The 25,923-nt window shown below is 42.8% G+C and overlaps 1 protein-coding gene across 5 annotated transcripts in view; it reads right to left on the reverse strand.

The window, feature by feature from the left end:
• The window catches only part of ELMOD1 (ELMO domain containing 1), a 64,397-nt gene that overhangs the window by 36,004 nt on the left and 2,470 nt on the right, over window positions 1-25,923 (reverse strand). For 4 of the 5 annotated variants that reach the window (XM_034758845.1, XM_034758844.1, XM_034758847.1 and 1 more), the window contains exon 2: window positions 10,200-10,296. In XM_034758845.1, the coding sequence (XP_034614736.1) occupies window positions 10,200-10,216 (17 nt within the window). In that variant the 5' untranslated portion in view covers window positions 10,217-10,296. Of the gene's footprint in view, window positions 1-1,372; window positions 1,513-10,199; window positions 10,297-25,923 lie in introns of all 5 variants that reach the window. The other variant, XM_034758846.1, reaches the window with a different exon arrangement.

The following is a 25,923-nucleotide window of genomic DNA, read 5'->3' on the forward strand; positions in this document are numbered from 1 at the left end:
ATGTGTCCCCTCTGGTATCTGAATCAAATATACACAGATATGGAGAATACCCCAGTTGCTAACACTAAAATGTTCTTGCACATTAAAAAAAAAAAGTGCTCCAATATATGCCAGGCAACCAACTTCCTAGTATAAAGAGAGCAAACAAAACAGCAGTCAGGAAAAAAAAAATCCCACCATTAAGCAGATGCATAGACATGGTTAAGGTCTTTGCAGCAGTCAGAAGTATAAATCAGGCAAAAGGAGAGAATAAAATGTGTCACGCAAAGGCAGCCAATGTCTTCATCCATAATCTTCAATTCTGCTCCTGCAAAAATAGTCTCTAAAGCTGGACATTTCAGTATTCCAGCAGTCACATATGCCCCATGAGTCATTGTGGTTGTTGCTATCCTGGATTAGGTTACTATCTTCAAACAAGAAAACAAGCACAACTCAGCAACAAATACCTGATGAAGTTGATGGAACATTAAAGTGCTCTGCTTCATTCCTACTAAGGCAAAACTCCCAATGGAGTAAACGGGAGTTTTATCTGAGAGCACTGATGGATGGGACCCAAATGGAGTAAGACAAACAATTTGCTTTTTGATCACTGATCTGTGCTGTAAATCAAAATCACATACTATTGGTGTGCAGTGCATTCCATGATTATAATATACTTCTATTTCAGCAATGTCTGTAGGCCATGGTGGTCGTCTCTTCTTTGCATATAGAAGAAAGCTCCTTTTAACTTCAAGCAAGCTGTTCAATCAAAATGTTTATTTCCAATGCATAGAGAATTAGTCTTATAAACAGCATAGCTCCTTTATAATAACTGTATGATTGCAGTTAACTCATTCCCTTGGAGCTTAAACATTACAATCCATCTTTCATTACTGGTAAAAATCTGGTTTCATGGAGAACAAATGTTCTTGGAAATGGATAAAGTGACAAAAACTTGCTAGTTGTGACATGTTATTCTGGCACTGCCTTTAGGTTCAATGATGAAACATGTTTATAGTGGTACAAGGAGTTTGGACTTCAGAGCTGTTTTTCCCTGGTTCCAATTGATGTTCATCATTATAATTTTGTGTATGGCTTGTACTAAAGCATGGCTATCCCCGCCTATAAAATGTGGATAATGATACTGACCTCCTTTGTACAGCATTTTGAGATTTACAGATGAAAAGAACTAGATAAATGCTAGGATATTTTTATTATTAACCGAAGTACAGCTATTAAAAATGGATCACAGTGCTACAGAATGACAAATATACTGTATATGTGACTTACCATAACACATTTGACAGTGGCTGTTTTTAATAAAGCAAACTGCATTAATTATAATTATGCACCTAAAGTAAAAAAAAAAAAAAAATCTTTGTTTTGTAGATACCTGTAATGTTATACTACTCGTCCATCTTAACCTTGTGATAGTGGAAGTCTTCTTTACAACGAGAATGGTATGAACAGTTACTGAAATTTGTTTTCAATTATTATTTTGTTAATAAAAATGAATTCTTGCTTGCAGAAATCCTGTAATGAAAGCACACTGCTGATGAAATGGGCTAGGTTTTTATTTTAAAGTGAACTGACAAATTCCTAGACACCCACCCAAAAAAAATAAAATAAAAAATCTAGTGCGACATTACAGCATGATCACTGAATTAGGTTGGATGACACACAAATGACTGCCTCTGGCAACATACGCCAATACCTTCCAAATTCTCATGGAAATAGATTCCCCTTCCTCCCCTCCCCCAAGCTTGCTCAGGGTCTGGCACATATTTTCTTTGCACAGAAAATGTAGAGCCTGATTCACCACTGGCTTGTGTAGTCATTTACACCTGCTCAAAGTGGGTCAAAATGATACTCAATCAAACTTCTCCACTCAAGTGAGTATTAATTCAACATTAAGGTTCAGAAAACCAAGTATGCGAAAGTCAGGACATTTCTAAAAGGTAGGGTTTGTTCCCCCACAGCATGAGCTCCCCAACACTGCACATTATATATAACACACATACGTATAGTCTGCATTATGCATACTTAACACAGAAGGAAAGCCTTCTGTCTTTTTTAACCTAAAATTCCTAGTTTTACAAAAGCTTTTTGCTTCTTTTTTTTTAAAACCAATTTTCACTCTTATTTTGGACCACCGAAGTCCATGAAAATACTGATTATATTATGAAAATCCGATATGTTCCATTAGGTAGAAGATTTTATGTTAATAATAAATTAGTCTAAGTGTAAATATGAGGCAGTCTATTAAACTAAGGCAATGTAATGGAAGACATACACACGCATGCATGTCATATGCATACATTGGTGATTGAGTCTGGATGGAGAGATGGCGGCTTGGCAAACTGGGCCACTCAGTACCAGGACGCCATCTCTATTTATTGCTTTTTTCAGTCCTCCTGTCCCCAATATTTACCCTATTTGCCCAGAAAACTATTAAGTTAATTTTTTGCTCCAATTTTCACCTTTTTTAAAATTTTTGTAGTAAACACTGATAAATTCCTCGGAAACTTTAAACAAACTAAAAAGCTAAAATGAAGGGCCTCACCCATAAGTTAGCTGTACCATTTAATCAGGAAAGACACAAAAAAAATACTGTACAACATGCACGTGGCCATGTTAACAGAAGTAAACTAGTAACTGTAAAGGTCTTAATTTTCAGTGCTTGATGCCTAAACCTTAATGATGCATTAATACTAGTACACACATTTGCACATGCACACACAGAAGCACACAATACCTAGCATAAATCTCTCTCTCTCATGCGACTGCACACACACACTCCATCCCTTAGCCCAAACATTTTGAGTATTCAAAGTGATTTGTTACATGCAGAGTAATATACTAATGAAGCTCAACGTAACTGGGATAACATGGCTTTAGAAAAGGTTACTCTGACCCTAAGGAAGCTTTTATCTCTATTTCAGGCTCCAAGAGGGGGTTTTGGGGCAGAGTTAACTGCTCAGAACTCTATCCCTCTCTTCATCCCCCGCTGCTGCCTCCCACACCACCTCCCGCTTTACCCATGAATGTTGTCCTGGTCCATGGTCTTCCTGCCACACACACTCCTTCCTCCTGGCACAGCAGCTCCAACATGCCTCCCGCAAATACTTTATAGCTTGAAGGCTTAGAATTCTTCAAGATCAGCCAGTGTTCAAAGGGAAACACCAGTATCAAGCCTCCCATTCTGTCTCAAAAACCAGTTTGATAAACTGTAACCTGCACATGGGTAATGCACGCAAGTTAAAGCACATTAAACCCCCATGTAGATGCTCTCATTCAGAAGTAAAGTGGCCTTAGTATACTGTAACTTATTCCTCCTCAGATTGGGTTACAGCAAACTAAGGACACAACTTTTGAATTAGAGCTTCTAAATGGGGGTTTAATGCAGGGCCTCCCAGAGGGGGGAACAAGTGGGGCAATTTGCCCCAGGCCCCGCAGGGGCCCCGCGAGCCCTGGCCGAGAATCCCTTTCCTCACCTGGCAATGCTCCGAGTCTGCAGCGGCGGCATTTCGGCGACAGGGGGCCCTTCAGTTGCTCTGGTTCTCTGGCGGCATTTCGGTGGCGGGGGGCCCTTCAGTGCTGCCAAAGACGTGGAGCGACTGAAGGGCCCCCCGCTGCTGAAATGCTGCCGCCGCAGACTCGAAGCACCGCCCGGTGAGTACAAGCTCCCCCGCTTTGCCCCAGGCCCCCTGAATCCTCTGAGCAGCCCTGGTTTAATGTGTTTTAACTTGCGTGTATTACCCATGTAGCTAACCCTTTACACTACTATGATCTCACAAACTAAGCTGAGTTGGTCCGGGAGAGTAGCGGAATAGGAACACTCTCAGGAAGCCTACAGGCAGCAGAGTGTGGTGATAACTTGGTAGATGATGTTCTTCACTCTGAAGCTGTTCACATGAGCATTTTCAGCTGATCTTGCAAAGGGTGTCAGTTATTTGATCTCTGTTAACCCCATGGTCCTTTCAACTGGTGTTAAACATTCTTATCCTAATGGGGTGGATAGAGTCCTCTGAGTTCGAAATAGTCATAGAAAAGCATGCTTGATGTAGTGTTTTTTGATCAGCTCAGTCAAACTTTTATATAAAGGGTAGTGGAACTCAGCTGATCTTCTCCATCATAGCAAAACATGGGGACCCATGTTTCTCATCCATTGTCAAACACAGACTGAAAATCTGAGAAAAGACTCAACCAAAGTTAATACTGAAGTCATATCTCAACACTGTGTGGTCAACTTGATTAATAATCTATCCAAAGTTTCCTTGCTCTTTCCCTCTGGTCCTAAAGCATTGTGCAATATAGCTGAACTTCAGATTTACGAACACCTCAGGAATGGAGATTGTTCATAACTCTAAAACGTTCATAAATCTGAACAAAACATTATGGTTGTTCTTTCAAAAGTTTACAACTGAACATTGACTTAATACAGTTTTAAAACCTTTACTATGGAGAAGAAAAATGCTGCTTTCCCTTTATTCTTTTAGTACCTTATGTTTAACAGTACGTTATTTGCTTTTTTTCCCCTTCTTCTTCTTCGCTGCTGCCTGATTGTGTATTTCTAGTTCCAAAAGAGGTGTGTGGTTGATTTGTCAGTTCGTAATTCTGGTGTTTGTAACTCTGAGGTTCTACTGTATTCCCATACTCTGTTACACAAATACTGTGTCCCATCCAAAACATGGCTGCATGTCCAATGACCGGTGAATTAACGGCCTATTCAGCACTTTCAAATACTATGAAAGGCATGAAAAATGCGTTAATCATGACGGAATTCTCTTATTGCAGACAACAGTACTTGTTTTATCCATGTTTAAGAGATCAAATCCTCTTTTCGCTCAAAGATTTCCAAATTCCCTAATACATCTGAGAAAAATCCTATTCTGCATGAAGTAATCCCCCTAGAGTTTAAAGATGGGATTTTCAAAAATGCTCAGCATTTCATTGATTTCAATGGGAGCGAGTCAGGCCAGTGAAGAGAGCTTTTGAAAATCCCACCTTAAATTAATGAATGGAACAAGCCCAATTCTTCTGGTCTCAAATGATTTTTCAGAGCCGCAGGAAGATTAGTATTTTTCAAAGCCAAGAACAGATCAGTATTAAACAAATTCAATTGCCTGAGTCCTTGGTAAACTGAATGCTTTTTTAATTAGATGCCCAGTGCTGATGACTAAGTTTGGTATAAATTAAAACAAACTTTCTAATTTAAAAATCCATCCCATAGATCCACAGTTTGTTTGCCACCCTTACTGTCTTCCCATCATGCCTAGTTTTACGTCCTGCAGATACAAAAGATACCTATGCAACTATTTTGTTCCCTGCAGACACGCATCAGTGGAAAAGATGTTATTTCTGTCACATCAGAAAATGGATGATGTTTATTCATTTTGTCTGCTGGATGCGGGTGCAATACACTAAGAGCTGCTCGCTGTACTGGGTAGTTGCACTCTGATTTTAGCTTGGAAAAATAAGACTTCTATATTCCATCCACAGAACAGCAGCTTTTCCAAGTAAGAAAAACCCTTTAAAAATGTTACTGTACTTTTATGAACAATTCGACTGGTCCTTGTTTTATTTGTGTAACTTGCAGCTGTAAATAAGGATCAACAGTAAGGTTCTCTGTTGGCCATCGTTAATAGGAGAATTATCCGTCTGCTCCACACAAACCTGAGAGCTTATTTTTTTTTTTTTTTAAAACAATTGTACGACATATCAGACAGTTTTTCAGACATAAGGAAGACTGAATTCCAATTTGCCCATCCACTTATACATGGAGGAAAATCACTATAGCAACCAAGGAACACATCAGGACAGAGTCATTCAAAAGCATTCTATACTGGGAGCTGCACCTTCACATTCCTTACTTCAAACTGCCTCGGTGATTTTTAATTTACTTGATGGGATCAGGGCAAGACATAACAACATAATGTAAAAATTTGCTAGTGCTTGGAGGCCATTTACCAGTAGACCGAGGGAGTGTGACAAATTTAAGGGATTTACTGAGAAAAACTGTACTCCAGCAGGTGTTAAGTACAGTAAATAACTAATTATATTTTAGTATCTGAAATAATAATAAACAACAATAAAAGGACGTGACATCTTGGCAGCCTCACCAAGACCCAGTTGTGAGCAGAGCTGGTTGAAAAGTGAAGATGTTTTCTATGAAAATCTTTTCCCATTTTTGCCAAAATGTCAAACTTCAGGAAATTCTCCAAAATTCTTGCTCTTGCGTTGAGCCTGGAAGTCAAACTGAAGCAAACAGAACAAACCCAAGACTATGTATGTGTGATAAGAATCAAAGTGAGAGCAAGAAACAACCCTCCCTTCTGGTTGGCTTATCAAATTCACACTTACCTCTAAATTATCTGATAACTGAGTGCCCAGATCAAATGAGCATTTCACATGGGTTTGTTCAACAAATGAAGGGGAGAAACTAATGAAAACAAAAACAACAAGGAGTCTGGTGGCACCTTAAAGACTAACAGATTTATTTGGGCATAAGCTTTCGTGAGTAAAAACCTCACTTCTTCGGATCCGCTTATGCCCAAATAAATCTGTTAGTCTTTAAGGTGCCACCAGACTCCTTGTTGTTTTTGTAGATACAGACTAACACGGCTACCCCCTGATACTTAATGAAAACAAAGACAGCTCTGGAAAGGTTATATTAATCCCTTCATGAGAATGCTCTCTGCAATATTTATAAGTCCTCTGTTGGTGCTGCACAATAAGAGAGTGAAGGTTCAGGTGCATAAATAAATCTGACCATATGGACAGTCCCAATTCAGGAACAGCATGTGTCCAGTTTTTAAATCCCCAGGGAAGTCTTCCCAAAGCAAAAGGATGTTAAAAGGCAGAATGTGGAAAGTTGCAGACCCAAGCAGATCCCTTATATACAATGAATACTACAATGTCTTTAGTTGGCTGGACCATGGTTGGACCATGGAATAGCCTCACACTTTCACAAGCAGAGCGTACCTTCTACCCCTCACCCCCCCAAAATTTGCAAGAGTTTCAGCATTGCCAAATGGTCATTAAATAGGTTGGGGCCTGTTACCTGAGAAACCCAAGGTGCACCACTACAACAACTGTGATCAGCAGAGACATTTAAGGTGGAGTGCCCTTGCTTTAAGTAGGATGGACTGCTGGAAGTGCATTCTCCATGAGAAACCTTTGGCTCTGGCATTTACTACCCCTTTGGCTCACCAGAGGCAAATTGATTACCTTTCCAAACATGCCATAAAGTCCATTTTCTCTCATTGGCAGAATCATGGGAAGGGACTGAACAGATGAGTTGATCAAGTGGACAAGGAATGTGTGAAGGAAGGGTTTAAGATCAAATATAATATATACAGAGAAAGATTGATTGTGCTTTTTTTAATCTCTCAAGCATTGCAAGACTTCAGTTTATTAAATGAAGTGTCACTATGCAGCATCATAACTAATTTCTTCATAGGAATCTTTCTAGCTTAGTCCTACAACTTAGTCTCAATGTCAGCAAGAGTTACTATCATTCACATACAATGCCAAGTTTTTGAAAACTTTTCCAACGCTAACCCACCATCCTCCTCCAGGTGGAAGACAGACTGCTTCACAGTGAGGAAAGGTAATTTTTGAATTCAGCCATTTCTGAGTTGTGTGTAAGAAGCGCCTTTAAAAGATATTTTCTACTTGAGCTTTTTTAAAGTGATCAATTTTTAAAAACCTATTTTTGCTAGAATACGCTTTGAATAACATGCCCTGAAAATGTTGATATTTAATTAAAACAAACCATATATACAACAATCACCACATCAAAGGAATGGGTCAGGATTTTAAACAGATTATAAAAATAACCCCCAAACAATACATCAACAGAAAAGGAACAGATTAAAAACCACACAGAACCCAATATGCAAATTACCGTACAACAACTTCATCTGAAGTATCTGAAAACTTGTCCTATATCAACCCTTATAATGTTGATTACAATTTAGATTAATGCTTTTGATTTTGTGATGGGGGAAGATTCAAAATGAGATGTTTCATTTTGAAGTGTCAATTCAAAAATGAAATATTTCATTTTGAAACATACTTCAAAACTGTTCACTTTTTCCACTTCAACATTTCCAAACTGAAATTTTCTAGAATTTTTCATTTTGCAAAAACTTTTTGCTATTTTGACTTTTCAATCCAAATCAGAAAGGAAAGTAATTTCAAAATGTTAGATTTTCCCATGAAAGGGAAAAACTGTTTCCCAAACAGATACTTATTTGGCTCTCACCAGTATAGCATCTGAGTGCCTTCCAAGACACTCACTCTCCATTCACTGCCTTTAGGAGTATCATAAAATGAAGTAGAGAGATGACAATTTCCTTCTGGGCATCTACAGGAATTTATTTTAATTTCTAGTATGCCCATCACCATGCTCACAATGGGCAATGCTAACCCTCCCCAATTAGTCACCCAACAGGAAGAGAATAAGAAACAATAGGGAAGTGGTTATATGAGTCAAAATGAAGGCATTGTCTATCTGATTTGGGCTTGACTAAAATAGGAGCTTTACTACTAGCACATTAAAAACGGAGAGCTGACTGCGTGCATACAATTCTAAATCATCAGCCTCATTCCCCAGGGGGCTTGTATGCAGTCAGTGACAGACGGGGTGTAGTCCTGCTGGAGTAGTCCGGAGTGTTGCTCTGGAACCTGAAATCCAGGACAGAGCAGCCCACTGGCACTCCACCTGGTGCATGGGGTTGCAACGCCATTCCCATTTGACCCGGCCACCCTTCCGTCAGGACAGGGAACAGCCTGACCAAATTTGAGGAAGTGCCATTGCGACCTGGCATGCAGGGTTGCAATTTCACTCAGGTTTGGCCTGGCTGCTCCATCACCCCTGGCCACCTCTCTGCCTCCACCAAACTGGACTGGCACGGTGACCCCATGTGCAAGGCTGCAATGCCACTCATCACTCAAATTTGTCCTGTGCTGTGTGTGTTAGCTGGGTGATGGGAGCTAACGAAGCTGCTGGGTGGTTGCAGTTGAGAGGAGCCCTCTAACCTGGGACAGAAGCAGATTGCTGAGCCAGGGATGCGCTGGTGAATGGCCAGGAAAGTCGCAGGGGTAGTGGGTGAGCAGCAGAGGGGAGAGTTGTCGATGGGCTAAGGAGTGAATGGGGAGTGTTGAAGGCCTGTGGGATGAGGGACTGGAGGGCAGGGGGCAGCAATGAACAGGGTGTGTGTCACGGCTGCTGGGATGCGTCAGTAGGCTGTCAGGGTAAGTGGGGACTCGTGGAAAACCATTGTCTCCCTGGTCTGATTAGCCAGTCAAATCAGGTTTATGGAGTAGTTCAAAAGTAGCTGAAGCAAATCAGTGAATCTTGCCCTCATATGAAGTTTGCAGAGAATATGAATGTTGTAAAGACAGTATTTTACACGTGCTGCCAATGGGCTTTTTGACTAACGACATGTGTGCTTTGACCATGCTTTGCTACCTAGCTTAAAGTTTGGAAAATAAAAGCTGAGTTGTGTGTGTTTCATGTTGAGACGTAGGTGTATTTATTACAAATGCATGAAGGCTCACAATTGCTGTTGTGCAGATTTTCAATTAGATAAAATTTCTTGGTAAAACGTTAGCCTCCAAAATCTAAACTACCTTGTGTCACTGTAAGACAAAGCACCCATATTCAAACCCTATCGCATGTGACAGAATTACTAACTTGAGATCCCTTCTACAGGGCTCCTACACTATAAAATTTTGCACTACATCACTGCTGACAGAAGTAGTGAAGGAAACCCATTTAAACAAAAGAGTGATGGCAGCGAGATTGGCTTAGGTACCAGACCATTATGGATGATCAATCTCAAGTAACAATACTGAAATCTGCAGTACCAAAGGGATTCTCTGCCATTAACAGATCATTCTTTAGTTGTCCATTTGTGAGTTTCTTCAACTTTCCTCTGAAACATCAAGTACTGGTGACATGCCACTGTATTAGACAGATCAGTGATCCGATTCAATAGGCCAGTTCCTATATTCTGTACAACTGAAAATGAAGTTTTAATACAATCTAGCATTTTGACAGTTTTAATTAAACGGTAGTGGCAAAGTGGCTGAAAAGCAACTAATAATGAGCTATGTTCCACTAGTTACATAGAAGATAAGGGCCAAAATACAGCAAAATTGTTCTACAAAGAAATGAGTTATCGTTAGACATAGTTCTGGAGAAGGGTTACCTCAGGAAGTGCTTCATTGTGGGGGCTTTGATGTTCCAGACACGCAATCCTTCTCAACCGATCACAGATAAAATTGTTCTTGCAGAAATAACTGATGCTGTAGAAAAAAATTAGACATATTTACTAACAGAGATATAATAGTGTCTCAACATTCTCAGTTGTCAATGTATTTTTTCTACATACCTCCTGCAATTATTTTAAGAATTCTAATTCCAACAAAAATAGTAAGTTTATGTTCGAGTTCTCAGCCTGAAATCTTACATATACTACTTTGCTCTATGCCTTTCTTTTTCAGATTACAGATTTTCTTAGATAAAGCTTAGGACTAAGAGCAAGAACGTCTGGATTCCCAACAAAAAACTCTTTCATAGACTTCCTTGGAACTTGGGAAGTTGCAACATCCTCCCCATCTGTAACTGCAAAAAAACATGCACCTAACCTCACATGGGCATTGTAAGCCTCTATTCTTAAGCATCTGTAGCAGTATTTGAAGATCCTCAGATGAAAAGCACTAAATAAGTGCAAAGCATTATGACTGGATCCTGATTTGAGACATACATGGGAGACACGAAACAGGTAACTACCCTTCCAGGCACCAAGATCCCTGAGGTGATATGTTTGCTGTCTTGCAATTTATTTCCTCACATTTTAATCAGCATCTCCACTAGACTTTTCTAAGATGGGAAAGCCTAGTTACATTCCATTGTGATTACCAGTTAGCTGAAAGCAGTGGGTGGAATTCAGATAAGAAGTCTGTTTCTGGGAAGCAAGCCTGTACACTACAGATTTCAGGGACTCTCCCCAGCAACCTCTTTTCTTCATAAGCTTCTAAAATGTAGCATTGTTTTCACCCTGAAATAATACTTCTAATAAGATGTAGAATTCAACTATCAATTTTACACAGCAAAATACTCAAAGGGATCAATAAAACATCTCCTATTTACCACCTTTCATCCAGGAGGCTCCAAAAGCACTTTATAGACTTCAAATATAGGGACCATTCATCCATTACCAAAAGAGAACCGCCAACAGGGTGGCGCATTTTGTGCCAGTAATAACTACATCACAGTTTTTAAAAGGCAGAGGAAGCAAAAATGTCTAAAATATATAATTACCTACAAGCCAGATTTTCAAAAGAACTCAGTTCTCATTTAGGCTTCTGATTAAAGGCCAGATTTTCACACAATTGGGCACCCCATATTTTGAAGAGTTCAGCATCCTTTTGAAAATCTTGCAACTTATTTTGGGGCATGAAGGGAATCTGAACCCTGGAATATCTGACCCCCATGTACTTTTGCAGGACCAAATGATACTTCTAATCTGATGCAAACTTCCCCCTCCCCCACTCTCCTTCTTCCACCTAGTAATCATTTTCCTTTCCTCTTTCTGACATCTCTGAACATTATACTGTCACCTGCTGCAAAGAAAAGATCAAGTGCTCCATTTATAAAAACACAGCTATCCGGTTGGATCACATCATGCTGCTCGCTAAAAATATATAATCCCTAAATTGTGAAAGCTTCAGTCCATTTAGATTGTTTTTGACTGGCTGAATCATGCTGCTGTCCCCTGAATACAGCTGTAATTGCTACTGGCTGCTGTGACACCTGCTTGAAAGGATGGACAGAGGCTAACAACAAACTCTGGTTCATTAATGAATACAGCAGGCAGGCTTCTAATGCTCCCTAGAGAAGCTTTTGATGTTCCTTGGACAATATCAAGTGCAGGTGAAATGGGAGGAGAAGGGCAAAGACTGGAGGGGACATAAACTGTCTCCCCCCACCCCCCGTTTTCTGTCTAAAGATTTAATTTGTACAGCATTCTCATTGCTGGGTCTTAGCACGAGATAAATGAAACAGCCTTTAGTCTTAAAATATTCTGACCCTTAATGACAGTAGGAGCAGGAACAGGACACAGTCTAGGCCCTCTACTGGCTGTCATACACCACCCGTTGCTAAGCATATATGTTGCCCTCTGAGCATTCCCAATCTGTTCCTTCTTGAACCTTGTCAGTGAAGGAGCTTCCTGTTGGAGACTGTACTTCTCTGTTACCAGAGCTCCAGATGGCAGACCAAATGCACTTATGATTCTGCAGGCAAAAATTCAGAGCTGCAGTGCTAGGAATCATTAGTATTATGGGTTTGCGAAACCTTCTGTCTTCATGGGTCTCAAGGTCAGGTTCTGTGGAAAAAACAGAGCTGGTCTGAAGTTTTTGAAACGTTTATAATTAAAAATTGGTCTGTTAAAAAAGTGGTTTTTAAAAGGTCAATACTAGTTTGGGGTTTGTTTTTCTTCCATTTTTCATACCAAAGTTACTATTTTAAAAGCAAATATCTCAACAACATGTGTTTATGAAAAACTCAGTTTTGGCAAATGAAAAATGTTGATAATTAGGGCCTTACCAAATTCACAGTCCATATTGGTCAATTTCATGGTCATAGGATTTTTAAAATAGTTGATTTCATGATTTCAGCTATTTAAATCTGAAATTTCGTGGTGTTGTAATTGTAGGGGTCCTGACCCAAAAAGGAGTTGGGTAGGGTCACAAGGTTACTGTGTGTGTGGTGGGGAGGGGGAGCGGGTGTCGCAGTACTGCTACCCTTACTTCTGTGCTACTGCTGGCAGCGGTGCTGTCTTCAGACCTGGGCAACTGGAGAGCAGTGGCTGCAGGCTGGGAGCCCAGTTCTGAAGGCAGAGCCACTGCCAGCAGCAGAAGTAAGGGTGGCAACCGTGGCATGGTATGGTATTGCCACCCTTACTTCTGCACTGCTGCTGGCAGGGCGCTGCCTTCAGAGCTGGGAGCCTGGCCAACATCGCCACTCTCTGGCCGCTGAGCTCTGAAGGCAAAGCAGAAATAAGGGTGGCAATACCGCAACCACTCTAAAATAACCTTGTGACCACCCTAAAATAACCTTGTGACCCCCCCTGCAACTCCCTTTTGGACAGGATGCCCAATTTGAGAAACGCTGGAATCCCCTGTGAAATCTGTTTTTAAATCCTATACTATACAGATTTCACAGTCCATGACACATTTTTCATGGCCATAAATTTGGTAGGGACCTATTGATAATGCTTTAGATCAGTGTTTCTCAAACTGGGGTCCGCGGACCCTTGGGGGTTCCCGAGGGTACCCCCGGGGGTCCATGGGTCCTGCTGATCAACTCCTCTCCCTCCCTCCCAGAGCCTTCTGCACACTAAAAGTCTGGCGGTGCAGCAGGGCTAAGGCAGGCTTCCTACCTACCCTGGCTCTGCAACATTCCCGGAAGCGGCTGGCACGTTCCTGCGGCTCTTGGGGGTGGGGTGGGCAGGGGGTCTCCGTGCGCTGCCCCCATCCTGAGCACCAACTCCACAGCTCCCATTCACTGGGAACTATGGCCTGCGGCTAGGGGCAGCGAGCGGATACCATCTGGCCCCCCACCTAGGAGCCACTGTCAGAGGGATGTGCCAGTCGCTTTCGGGAGCTGCCCGAGGTAAGCACCTCCTGGCCGGGGCTCACACCCCTCACCCCGTCCAACCCCAGCCCAGAGCCTGCACCCTGCATCCCAACTCCCTCCCGGAGCCTGCACCCCGTCCCGTGCCCAAACTTCTTCCCAGAGTCCACACCCCCTCCTACACCCCAACCCCCTGCCGCAGCCTGGTGGAAGTGGGAGAGAGTGGGGGAGAGCAAGCAGGAGCAAGGCCAGCCCTGAGCAGGAGGGCTTGGGGGTCCCCAATTTTTTTTTAAATCAAAATGAGGGTCCTTGGGTTGCTAAAGTTTCAGAACTGTTGCTTTAGATAAAAATGTCTAAAAACTTAATAATCGGTCCACTTAGAATCATTTGAAACTTAAATGGCTTTGAAATTGCTCACAAAACTAGCTTTTTTCTTTTTTAAACCAGTTCTAGAAAAAAAGAAGATAAAGGTTAGGACTGAAATTCTACCCCCATTGACGTCAATGGCAAACTCTCATTGACTTCACTGGGTCCAAGATTTTACCCTAGGAACTTTAAAAAGCTAGTCCCCAAATGCATAGATCTGGCCCAACACCAAGTATGGGAAGCCTTTGGTGTTAATGAGATGGCAGCAAAGGCTACTGCCTCAAGGATGCACATCTATTGCTCTTCTTGGCTACAAGCAGGCAGCCAGACTCCACCCAAATGGCCAAAGAGAGCAGAGCTGGTAGAGCAGTGGGTTTCAAACTTTTTTACTGGCGACCCCTTTCACACAGCAAGCCTCTGAATGTGACCCCCCCTAATAAATTAAACACACATTTAAATATATTTAACACCATTATAAATGCTGGAGGCAAGTGGGGTTTGGGGTGAAGGTTGACAGCTCGCAACCCCCCAGGTAATAACCTTGCAACCCCCTGAGGGGTCCCAACCCCCAGTTTGAGAACCCCTGTGGTAAAGGGTCTTTCAGCAGAGGGGGTCTCTTGGTCCTGAGTCCCATCTCCCACGTAGGTGTAAAAACTTACTGGGATTGGCGCATAGTATCCATACTCAGCATGGGATGGCCAGTCAGGGACCCAGACTTTCCTATTGCTGCCCTCAAGCAAGTTAACCCACCCCCATGACACTAAGACCTAAGAGATTGCTGCCACCACACCCATGCTGGGAAACTAGGTCTGGGGCTGAGAGTTCTGTAAAATGGTATCTTCAGAGAAGTAGAATTACAAAGTATCATAGAATCATAAAATATCAGGGTTGGAAGGGACCTCAGGAGGTCATCTAGTTCAACCCCCAGCTCAAAGCAGGATCGATCCTCAACTAAATAATCCCGGCCAGGGCTTTGTCAAGCCTGACCTTAAAAACCTCTGGGGAAGGAGATTCCACCACCTCCCTAGGTAACCTATTCCAGTGCTTCACCACCCTCTGTGACAAAGTTCTGTCCTTGACTCCGTGGGTCCTGCGTTTCCGGACAGATTTTTGCTAGCCTCAGAGGCTCACTGTGACCCTCCACATAACCCTTCTCTCTCTCTCTAGAGGCAAGGGTCACAGTCTACTGAGCCATTTTCATCATAAGCCAGCAAGGTAGGTGAGGAGAAACAACCCTCCTTCACACAGTCTCTGTTGTCTCCCAGTATCAATGATTAATCAGGGAGGGGAGGGGGGGAGCCCGGGCCTGCTCTCTACTCCGGGCTCTAGACCAGGGACCCTAAACTTAGCAGCTATGAAAGCTGACTTTTTGGAAATAGGACATGTACAATTCCCTGGGCTACTTCTCCACAGCAGCCCCCACTCAATATCTTCTTCACAATTACCTCAGGGCCTCCTTCCTTGCACCTGATATGGATTCGTACTACTTCGTTCCTCCAACAGCACAGCTCCCTCCTATAGCTCCTGACACCCACCCCGCACTGACTAACTGAGAGGCTTTTAACTAGTTCCAGCCAATCCTTAATTGGCTTCAGGTGTCCCAATCAATCTAGCTGTCTCTCCTGCCTTCTAGAAGGATCTTAATTGGCCCCAGGTGTCTTGATTAACCTGGAGCAACTGCCATTTGGTTACCATGGTACCAGGGATTTGTTTAGCCTGGGGCTAACATACCTGTTCCTCACTACTTTACTGTAGCCATCTGGCCTTGCCCCATCACACCTCCTAGTGAAAAAGTTTTTCCTAATATCCAACCTAAATCTCCCCCACTGCAACTTGAGACCATTACTCCTTGTTCTGTCATCTGCTACCACTGAGAACAGTCTATATCCATCCTCTTTGGAACCCCCTTTCAGGTAGTTGAAAGCAGCTATCAAATCCCCCCTCATTCTTCTCTTCTGCAGACTAAACAATCCCAGTTCCCCCAGCCTCTCCTCATAAGTCATGTGCTCCAGCTCCCAATCAGTAGTTTTCCTCCTATCTAGATCACCCCCTTAAATGCTGTTCTTTTTGAGGAACCCAGCAGTATTCACTTCTAGAAAGTGGTTTCTTACACTGCAGGAAGACGTACCTGGCCTTAACTGGATACATACTAACAGGTATGTTAGCAACAAGAAGAAAGTCAAGGAAAGTGTGGGCCCCTTACTGAATGAGGGAGGCAACCTAGTGACCGAGGATGTGGAAAAAGCTAATGTACTCAATGATTTTTTGCCTCTGTCTTAACGAACAGGGTCAGTTCCCAGACTGCTGCAAAGGGTAGCACAGTATGGGGAGAAGGTGACCAGCCCTCTGTGGAGAAAGAAGTGGTTCGGGACTATTTAGAAAAACTGGACGTGCACAAGTCCATTGGGCTGGATGTGCTGCAGCCGAGGGTGCTAAAGGAGTTGGCGGATGAGACTGCAGAGCCATTAGCCATTATTTTTGAAAACTCATGGCGATCGGGGGAGGTCCCGGATGACTGGAAAAAGGGAAGAAGGAGGATCCGGGGAACTACAGGCCAGTCAGCCTCACCTCAGTGCCTGGAAAAATCATGGAGCAGGTCCTCAAGGAATCAATTCTGAAATACTTAGAGGAGAGGAAAGTGATCAGGAACAGTCAGCATGGATTCACCAAGGGGAAGTCATGCCTGACTAACCTAATTGCCTTCTATGATGAGATAACTAGCTCTGTGGATGAGGTGAAAGCAGTGGATGTGTTATTCCTTGACTTTAGCAAAGCTTTTGATACGGTCTCCCACAGTATTCTTGCCAGCAAGTTAAAGAAGTATGGGCTGGATGAATGGACTGTAAGGTGGATAGAAAGCTGGCTAGATTGTTGGGCTCAACGGGTAGTGATCAATGGCTCCAGGTCTAGTTGGCAGCCGGTTTCAAGCGGAGTGCCCCAACGGTCGGTCCTGGGGCCAGTTTTGTTTAATATCTTTACTAATGATCTGGAGGATGGTGTGGATTGCACTCTCAGCAAATTTGCAGATGACACTAAACTGGGAGGTGTGGTAGATACACTAGATGGTAGGGATCGGATACAGAGGGACCTAGACAAATTAGAGGATTGGGACCAAAAAAAAAAAAAAACCTGATGAGGTTCAACAAGGACAAGTGCAGAGTCCTGCACTTAGGACTGAAGAATCCCATTCACTGCTACAGATGAGGGACTGAATGGGTAGGTAGCAGTTCTGCGGAAAAGGACCCAGGGGTCACAGTGGATGAGAAGCTGGATATGAGTCAACAGTGTGCTCTTGTTGCCAAGAAGGCTAACGGCATTTTGGGCTGTATAAGTAGGGGCATTGCCAGCATATCAAGGAACGTGATCGTTCCCCTTTATTCGACATTGGTGAGGCCTCATCTGGAGTACTGTGTCCAGTTTTGGGCCCCATACTACAAGAAGGATGTGGAAAAATTGGAAAGAGTCCAGCCGAGGGCAACAAAAATGATTAGGGGTCTGGAGCACATGACGTATGAGGAGAGGCTGAGGGAACTGGGATTGTTTAGTCTCCAGAAGAGAAGTATGGGGGGGGCTTTGAGGGTTGCTTTCAAGTGCCGGGGGGGGGGGGGGTTCCAAAGAGGATGGGGCTCGGCTGTTCTCAGTGGTGGCAGATGAGAGAACAAGGAGCAATGGTCTCAAGTTACAGTGGGGGAGGTCTAGGTTGAATATTAGGAAATACTATTTCACTAGGAGGGTGGTGAAGCACTGGAATGAGTTACCTAGGGAGGTGGTGGAGTCTCCTTCCTTGGAGGTTTTTAAGGCCCGGCTTGACAAAGCCCTGGCTGGGATGATTTACTTGGGAACTGGTCTTGCTTTGAGCAGGGGATTGGACTAGATGACCTCCTGAGGTCCCTTCCAACCCTGATATTCTATGATTCTATTCATGAAATTACAACAAATTAGAACAGTCAGAACTATCCCTTATGATTTCTTTTCTCCCAGAATCTTTATAATGCATTTCCACAAAAGCGTAATAACTCAATAGTATATCGTCTGCTTCCAGAAAAACTAACATGGCAATGGTTTTTTAAAAAGCCACAGACCATGATTTTAACTAAAGTATGCTACTTATGAACAGTGTGATTCAATTAGCTTGAAACATTTCAGCTAAACCTAATTCTATATTTGGGAAAGTGTCCGGCGATAGTGAAAGAGACTCAGCTTGTGGTCTCCTGTTTTCTGATCAAAGAGATATCAGAAGGAAATTGATAATTTCTCTTTAAATTGGTTGCCTGTAAGTCAAGAATGCTTACATTTCTGTCTTTCTGTGCCAAAAAAGGAAACAAAAACCTCCATGGGTGGTAGGGTACAAGGGCAACACACACTACCAGATTTGTTGGAAGATCCACAGAGAAGAAAATGCTATAAATAAAGGTTTACAGCACATCTTGGATTAGCAGCAATGAGACACTTTTTAAAGAAAAAAATATTGTTTATAACAAATATTGACTTTTAGCTCTTACATGATTCTTACGGTTGATTATATCTTGCCATGCTAGATGGAAACCAACAGCAATCTGAAAGGTTAAGATTTGCTAGAGGCAGAGATAAATCAAAGGTAAACTGCTAGATTTCACATCTTAATTCTAAAGTTGTGGTTTTGTTTAAGAAAGAAAAGGAAACAAAACAAAAAAAGAAGGTCCCCTAGGCACAACTGAAGAAAGAAAATCACCCTACTCAAATTAAATTTTATTTCACAAAGAAAAAGAGAAAACCAAGGCAGTTTTGTTTGTTTCACAGAGGCCTAAGCATGCATTTGACTAGCGAACTCATCTGACTCACTAATGTTTATTGTAGCGTTTGAGTCATAAGAAAGCATCAATACTGAAAATGCAGTGTACTGATAATACACAGGTGACCCATGATGAAGACATAGAGGTGACTCCACATCATTAGAAAACTTGTAATTGTTGCTGTTCCCTTTTTTTTTAATGGGATGTAGATAATCAGCACAAATCACATCATTTGTTGTTGAAACTGCCTCGCTAAAGAAAATATGGGAATTGTACAAGGTTTTTGTTTGGTTTGGTTTTGAGAGTCAGTCATTTTAGAATCTCCAGAATCTAAACTTTTTCATTTAAAAAGTATTAAGTCTAGTCCTTATGGTTGCAAAGTAACTGTCACATCATGAACTGAGGGTCCTGTGGCACCTTTGAGACTAACAGAAGTACTGGGAGCATAAGCTTTCGTGGGTAAGAACCTCACTTCTTCAGATGCAAGAACTAACTTCTTCTGTTAGTCTCAAAGGTGCCACAGGACCCTCTTTTGCTTTTTACAGATTCAGACTAACACGGCTACCCCTCTGATACTTGACATCATGAACTGAGTTTAACCAACATAATGATCTCTGCCTCAGACATGGTCTACACTAGCAAATTAGTCAGTTTAAAGGCATCAGTCAGGGGTCTGAAAAATCCACACCTCCCTGAATGGCATAGTTAAGCTGACCTAAGTCCCCATGTAGACAGTTCTAGGTCAATGGAAAAATTCTTCCATCAACCTAGCTACTGCTTCTCAGGGAAGTGGATTACCTACGCCAATGGGAGAACTCCCCCTCCTCCCATTGGCGTAGGTAGTGTCTACACTGAAATGCTGCACATCTCTGCTGCTGTAGTATTTTAAGTGCAGGCAAGCCCTCTGTCTGCAGACAGTCTGGAGCAATATCTGTAAAAGGTGTGATGCCCCTCATTCACCTCAACAGTGTTTGTGAGGAAGGGTTGTCCATTGGTTAGAGTGCTAGCCTAGGTTGAGGGAGACCTGCGTTCAATTTTTGTTCTGCCACAAACATCCTTTGACACCCTGGGCACGTCACTTCATCTCTCCAGGCCTCCATTACCCATCTGTAAAATGGGAATAACAGCACTTCCCTGCCTCACAGAGCATTGCAAGGATAAATATGTTAGAGATTGTGAGGCATTCAGATACAATGGCAATGGGGCAATGCAAGCACCTTAGATAGTTACATAACTGAAACCTAATGATGTTAGTGCAGCGGTTCTCAAACTAAAAGCGACCAAATTCTAGGGTTTCCTGAGAGCTGACAATTCCTAGTACACAACAGTTTATGGGGGATGACAAACATCGGCATCCTTCTGATAACCATGGGTCAAAGGGCCAAATGCATCCCTGGTGTAACTCAGTTGAATTCAGTGGAATTATACAAAGGAAAAGTTTTTACTAGTATCTTCTGTGAGGTTTGCTTGGAGCAAACAGAATTAAATTAACCATTCGATTAGCACAACGCTGAACAAGTTGCCAGTCAATAAGCACTTTAATTGCCTTCACACTGATTTTGGGTAACAATTGACATGAACGTCTAAGTCTTACCAAAGAGATGCAACCGGACAACGCAGGACAGCCCTTTGAGGCAAAAGGAAGATGATGCAGCAGTACCATCTAGAAATTCAGGGAAACTCCAACATGATTTATATTGATTGAGCAGAAATCCTTCCTATGGTGAAAAGCTCTCCTATCATTGCATCCAGACGGCTTTTGTGGTAGTGACAACTTTACCCTGATGCTACAGAGGCAGACAAGCTGAAAAGGGGTGTGTGAGAGAAAACTATCCTTGTGTTAACATTTCATGGAGTCAAACTACTGCAGCAGGACCCAGGATATACCTTACTTCAGTAAAGTGAGCCAGTATACAACAGTTCAGCAGAAGGATGGCACAGAGGAGCGTTATTTTTGTGAAGCATGGAGATTCTCTGATGGAAAGCGTTATATAAGTGCTAACTATTTATTACAATCCCTCTGTGGATTGCAGGACCCCAGACACAGCTAATGAGCAATACAATTAACTTCTCCTGATGAGTCTGCAGTTGAGCTGACTCAGAAACGAGAAACAGTTATTTAGGAAATTCTATGGCCTATTGATTTGGCTCCTACTTGATGCTCAACGAACTGTTCTACATGCTGAGGAAACCAGAACAATTCTGTGTGTACGTATGTGACCTTGCTGGGAGCCCTGACTGTCTGCACAATGCACAGCAAAGCACATTTTATGGATTACAGTGTAGAGCCAGCTCTATGTGTTTTAACAGGGTCTGAAAGAGATCTATATGCCTATGGCGAGTAGGAAGTTTTCCCAAGCAAGTGCTTTCAACTTCTGCTGCCAGTAAGCTTTAATTTTATTTTAAAAGTTTGTAGATTGTAAAGCAAACATGCCAAATGTGAACCTGTTATAAACTGATTCAGGGGCAACTTCCCAAGGTTGCAAACAGGCTCAGTGCTTCTGCGGCTCCTGATCATTTCCTCAACCTGCAGCAGTCACCATAGTCTTGTCAGTTTTCACTGTCCCTATTCATAACCCTCTGACTAACCACTAACTGATGCAAATTAGGTCACTTTCACTCTTCTGCTGCTTGAGATCGCTCTGAGCAGCACCAGAGGCAGGCACTGAAGCTAGTGATGGAAGAAGAAAACCTGAACAAGGAAGCTGTGAGCTGAGATGGGAACATTTACGGAGAGTAGCAGAAACAGCCCACCCTCACAGCAGCCAGGCAACTGAGGCCTCAGCGGGGCTTGAGGGGGGCTAACGGCAGAGACAGAATACTTTGTCTCCATTGCAGAAAAAAGAATGTTTTGGAGACCAAGAAATAGATTCCAATCTATCGGTCAACTAACAGGCAGAGACTGATATGAAATACAAAGTCATCAAGCAGCGTCAAGGAACAGCACGCTGGTAGGAAATCATCATACCCTTTTCCCAACAACTGGGAAAGGGGTATGTGGAAAGAAAGGGCTGTTTCTCATCAGGGTGTTATCTCTGGGCAATGACTATTCCCACTTCCACACCCCTCTTATGCTGTTAAGTGTCTGGTAAAATTTCCAAGCTACATGTGAGAGTTGTTGGTGGTTGGGGGTGGGGTGGAGGTGGGAATATAGTATTGACAAATAGATTTTTCGTGTAAATAGAGTGAGGAAGGAGGCAAAGAACACAATATGGCAGGGGGAAGAGAATGCTGTAAGTGATTAAAGGGAGATACAAGATACACAACATGATTTACTGAAGGAAAGAAGAAGTGGAGTAAAGTCAGGAAGAGTAAGAAGCTATAATTAAAGCAAGAGACAATCAGCAGCAAATGGACTTTTTAAAAAAGTTCATTAAATAGAAAGTTGATTAACAACATTATCATTATATTACTCAAAATCCAATTGTACACAAAGACAACCATTACACTGCAAAGGATATGTAGGTGAAGATATTTTCAGCCCACCAGATAGGTAGGTTCTGGGCAAAATTTTCATCACTTTACATAGTTGTATTTTCAACATTAGTTTCATTGTCTTTTTTTATTGAAAAGGAAAAAAGGGAACAGTCACAGAAGCCCAAGTCTCCAAAAAATTTATGCCATCTTAGAGATTGTGACCTACGTGCTGAAGCTGATAGCGATAACCTTGGCAGGAGACAGATCTTACGGTTGCATTGTAGCGAATGACGGCTGCGATCCTGCATCTTTGTCATATTATGGAATGTGTCCTCTTGGACTGTGTATACAAACCAAATAATTTCTCCATAGAACATAGTAACACCGATGTAGAAGTTCCAGACATCACAAGAATAGGAGGGTAGAGTTTCTTATGAGCACCAACGTCACTTGTGAAAGAGAGGCTAACACATCACAAATATCTGTAGGGGAAGTGATCTGGGCTTGTGTCACGGAGTCACCGGGCCCATGCTCTGGAACTACTCCATACGAAACCAGTCAGGACTCTGGTGTAGCATGCCTCCTCTCTCTGAGCATACACCTCCAGGGCAAGAAACTTACACAGCAAGAAACTTCCTGGCTCGGATCTTGGAACATTCAGCATCCCCTTCCACACCATGTGCTTCCTGTACCAAGTCTGCCCGGGCTCGGCTCCTGGGGAAGCCAGAGGGACCTGCACCCCAACTCCTGCAGTCAGCAGTGACTCTCAGCCAGCATGTAGAACAGAAGGGTTTATTAGTTGAGAGGAACAATGCGTAGAACAGAGCCTCCTATCACAGAAATCAATTACTTTCAGCCAACTCCATCTTCGGGAGCCCTGGGCCAGACACCCTGGACTCCCTCCCTTCCAGTCCCTCACAGCAGACGGCCAGCTTCCAACGACCCGACCTCAGACACCCCAGTTGCTCCTCCTCCTTCTCTTTGTCTCGCTTCCTGGGGCAAAGAGTCACCTGGTCGCATTCCCCTATTGGGTCTCAGGTTACAAAGGGCACCAGTCATTGCATACTTGCAGGCAGCTGGTGTAGCCTCACCTGCCCCAGAGGTCTCAGCCAAAGTCACACACCCCTATTCTCACCACCGAGGTATTTGTGCAGCACACAGGGAAACTGAGGCACACACTGTATTCATGCAAAACAGTAAAACTCACATAGGCTCACATACAACATAAGGGAAAATCCCCATTTTGTCACAGCCTGATCGCCCCACAAAGTTTTACAATAGCTTATGTGATAATGTACATGACATGAGCTATGTTCCATCAGTTGCTCTTGTGGTGAGGAAACTCTGCAAGATGAAACTCACAAAATCCCCTCCCTTTCACTTGGATCTCCCCCACAGAAATGATTAGATGTCTCTTAGTTTGTAAGTTTCAGTTTCATTCTGCATACTGTGATTTTTTTTCTCTCTCTTTTTCATAGGAAGCAGCAATAGCTGTGCCATGCAATCTGTATGTAACACAATGAATGTTTCAGTGCTACATTTCCCCTTCTGCACAATACCAACAAAGCTGAATAAGGTTTTTCATTTTATCTTTACCCAGTGCCGGGCGTGGTACAAACACAGAGTGATAGTTCTTGCCCCCAAGAACCCGGAATCTACACAGATAAGACAGGCAACGGGTGGAAGGAGAAACATGGCCACCTCACAAAGGCCCCTGGAGTTTTTGCGGAATGGCTTCCATACACAGTAGGTGTCTGGGAAGCTTGTTGTGAGGTCACTGTTCCCTTTTTAGCTCAAGCCCAGAGTTTAAAGGATATGGGGGTGAGCACAACTCCATATCTCCTGCTAGAAGCAAAGGGAGAGCTCCCCTTCTCCTCCCTGGCTTGGACAAGCTGTGCTCCCCTCTCCTCTTTGGCTGGTGCAATGAGAGTTCTCCTCACTCCCTCCCCCACACCAGCTCTCCTCACATCTTCTTGCTGTTGTCTGTGCTGGGGACTATCAAATCCCAAGAAATTAACAATGGGGAAAAATCTGCCCAAAGAAATAATGCTCTCAGTTATGTTCCAAAGAACCAGAACCTGTTTCACTGCACACGTCCAGGTCACCAATGCTATTGATACCTGCAGGAAACAGGGTAACTGAACAATGTCATATATCATCAGGGCCGTAGTTTTGTCAAGGTAAGTTTTGGGGAAAAGCAGACCTGTTTAGTATGATGATCGCCATGTCAGAGTTGTGGAAACTGTAGGCACTGGTTTGTACCCAAAGTGTTTCCATTCTTAGCATGTGCCACTCATCCTTGTTGGCACTGTGATCATAAAGGATAGTTGCCACACTACAGATGGATGTACTCTCATGACCAGAAACACTGGAGGAGGGTGAGAAGCACGGATCCCATAATTTTTCTTTTTCCATCATATTTGCATGCTTTTGTTTATGCAGGTAACAGATACCAAGTCCACTGAAGTCAATGCAAAGACTTCCATTAATGTCTTTGTATTTTGGAAATGGCCCACAAAGCAACCTGTTCCTAGGTAATTGTAATTATTATTATCCGTCAGCTATAGCTGGTGAGACTGAGGTGCAGAGATTAAATGACTTGCCCAAGACTGCAGAGCAAATCCTGAGTTCTAATCCTGCTTCTTGCATGGAACTCCTGGCTCATAGCCCAGACCACAATCCCTTGAATGACGCTGGCTCTTCATTAATTCATTGTTCATTCACAATTAATGCTTTTATGGAGGTGATTGGGGAAGGAAGACGTCAACTGGGGAAAACATAGCATGCCTGTGAAATTTAAACCTAAATAAAAAGGAACTGCACTAGTGATACCATTTACCTCTTACATAATACACGTAAACAAGTCTCTAATTACAGCCAATAGTATGTGTCTGTATCTGAAGTCATTCAGTTTAGAGAAGGCAAAGAACACATATAGGATCCAGGTCATTCTATGCTCATGATGCTGCTCTGCTGTTCCTGGTTCATGCACCGGCAGAGCACCATCCTGAACATAGAATGATCTGGATCCTATGTGTGTTAGGTTTAAATTTCACAGACATACTATATGTTCCCCAGTTGACGTCTTCCTTCCCCAATCACCTGGTTTCCTTCCCAGCACTCTAGCAAGCCCTTTCACCCCATTTGGATTAGGACTCTCCTTCCTTCCATAAACTCCTGAAAATGTTCTGCTCTCCCTGGGCTTGTGGTCTTATGATGATCTATACCATCAAGCAACAAAGACTACTGAGGAGCATCAGACAAATCTTCTCAATGAGGCTTAGCAGACATTCATGAATGGTACAGAGACCAACTCTCCCAATGACCCAGTGGGCATTTAGAACCAGTAGTTCTTACTCTCCAGCCAGCCCAGATTTTTCTTTTTGCAATTTTCTGCTAGTGATGCAAGTGGTCCATGGAGCAAATAAAGCTCTCCTGGGTCTGGTTTTGTGCATCTTATACCTCCTCTATATAATAAAGCAGGATCAGTGCCAATAATGATTGCAGCTGGACCAGTGCTGATCACACAGTTTAGCTTTGAGTACAAACTTACTCTGAGCAGGTTTAGAATACAAAATGCTTAATTTGCCAGCAGACACCTGGAACCTTGTGTACCTTAGTGCTCCCACTACACCTGCTAGCAACAATGGGAATTTTAAAAGAAAAGAAAAGCTAGTGCAGCATAGCCTTGAAGTGCCATTGCTGAAGTATGGCTTAGCATTCTGGCTGTTAGCAGTA

This window comes from Trachemys scripta, chromosome 1 (assembly GCF_013100865.1).
Source record: "Trachemys scripta elegans isolate TJP31775 chromosome 1, CAS_Tse_1.0, whole genome shotgun sequence".
NCBI lineage: Eukaryota > Metazoa > Chordata > Testudines > Emydidae > Trachemys > Trachemys scripta.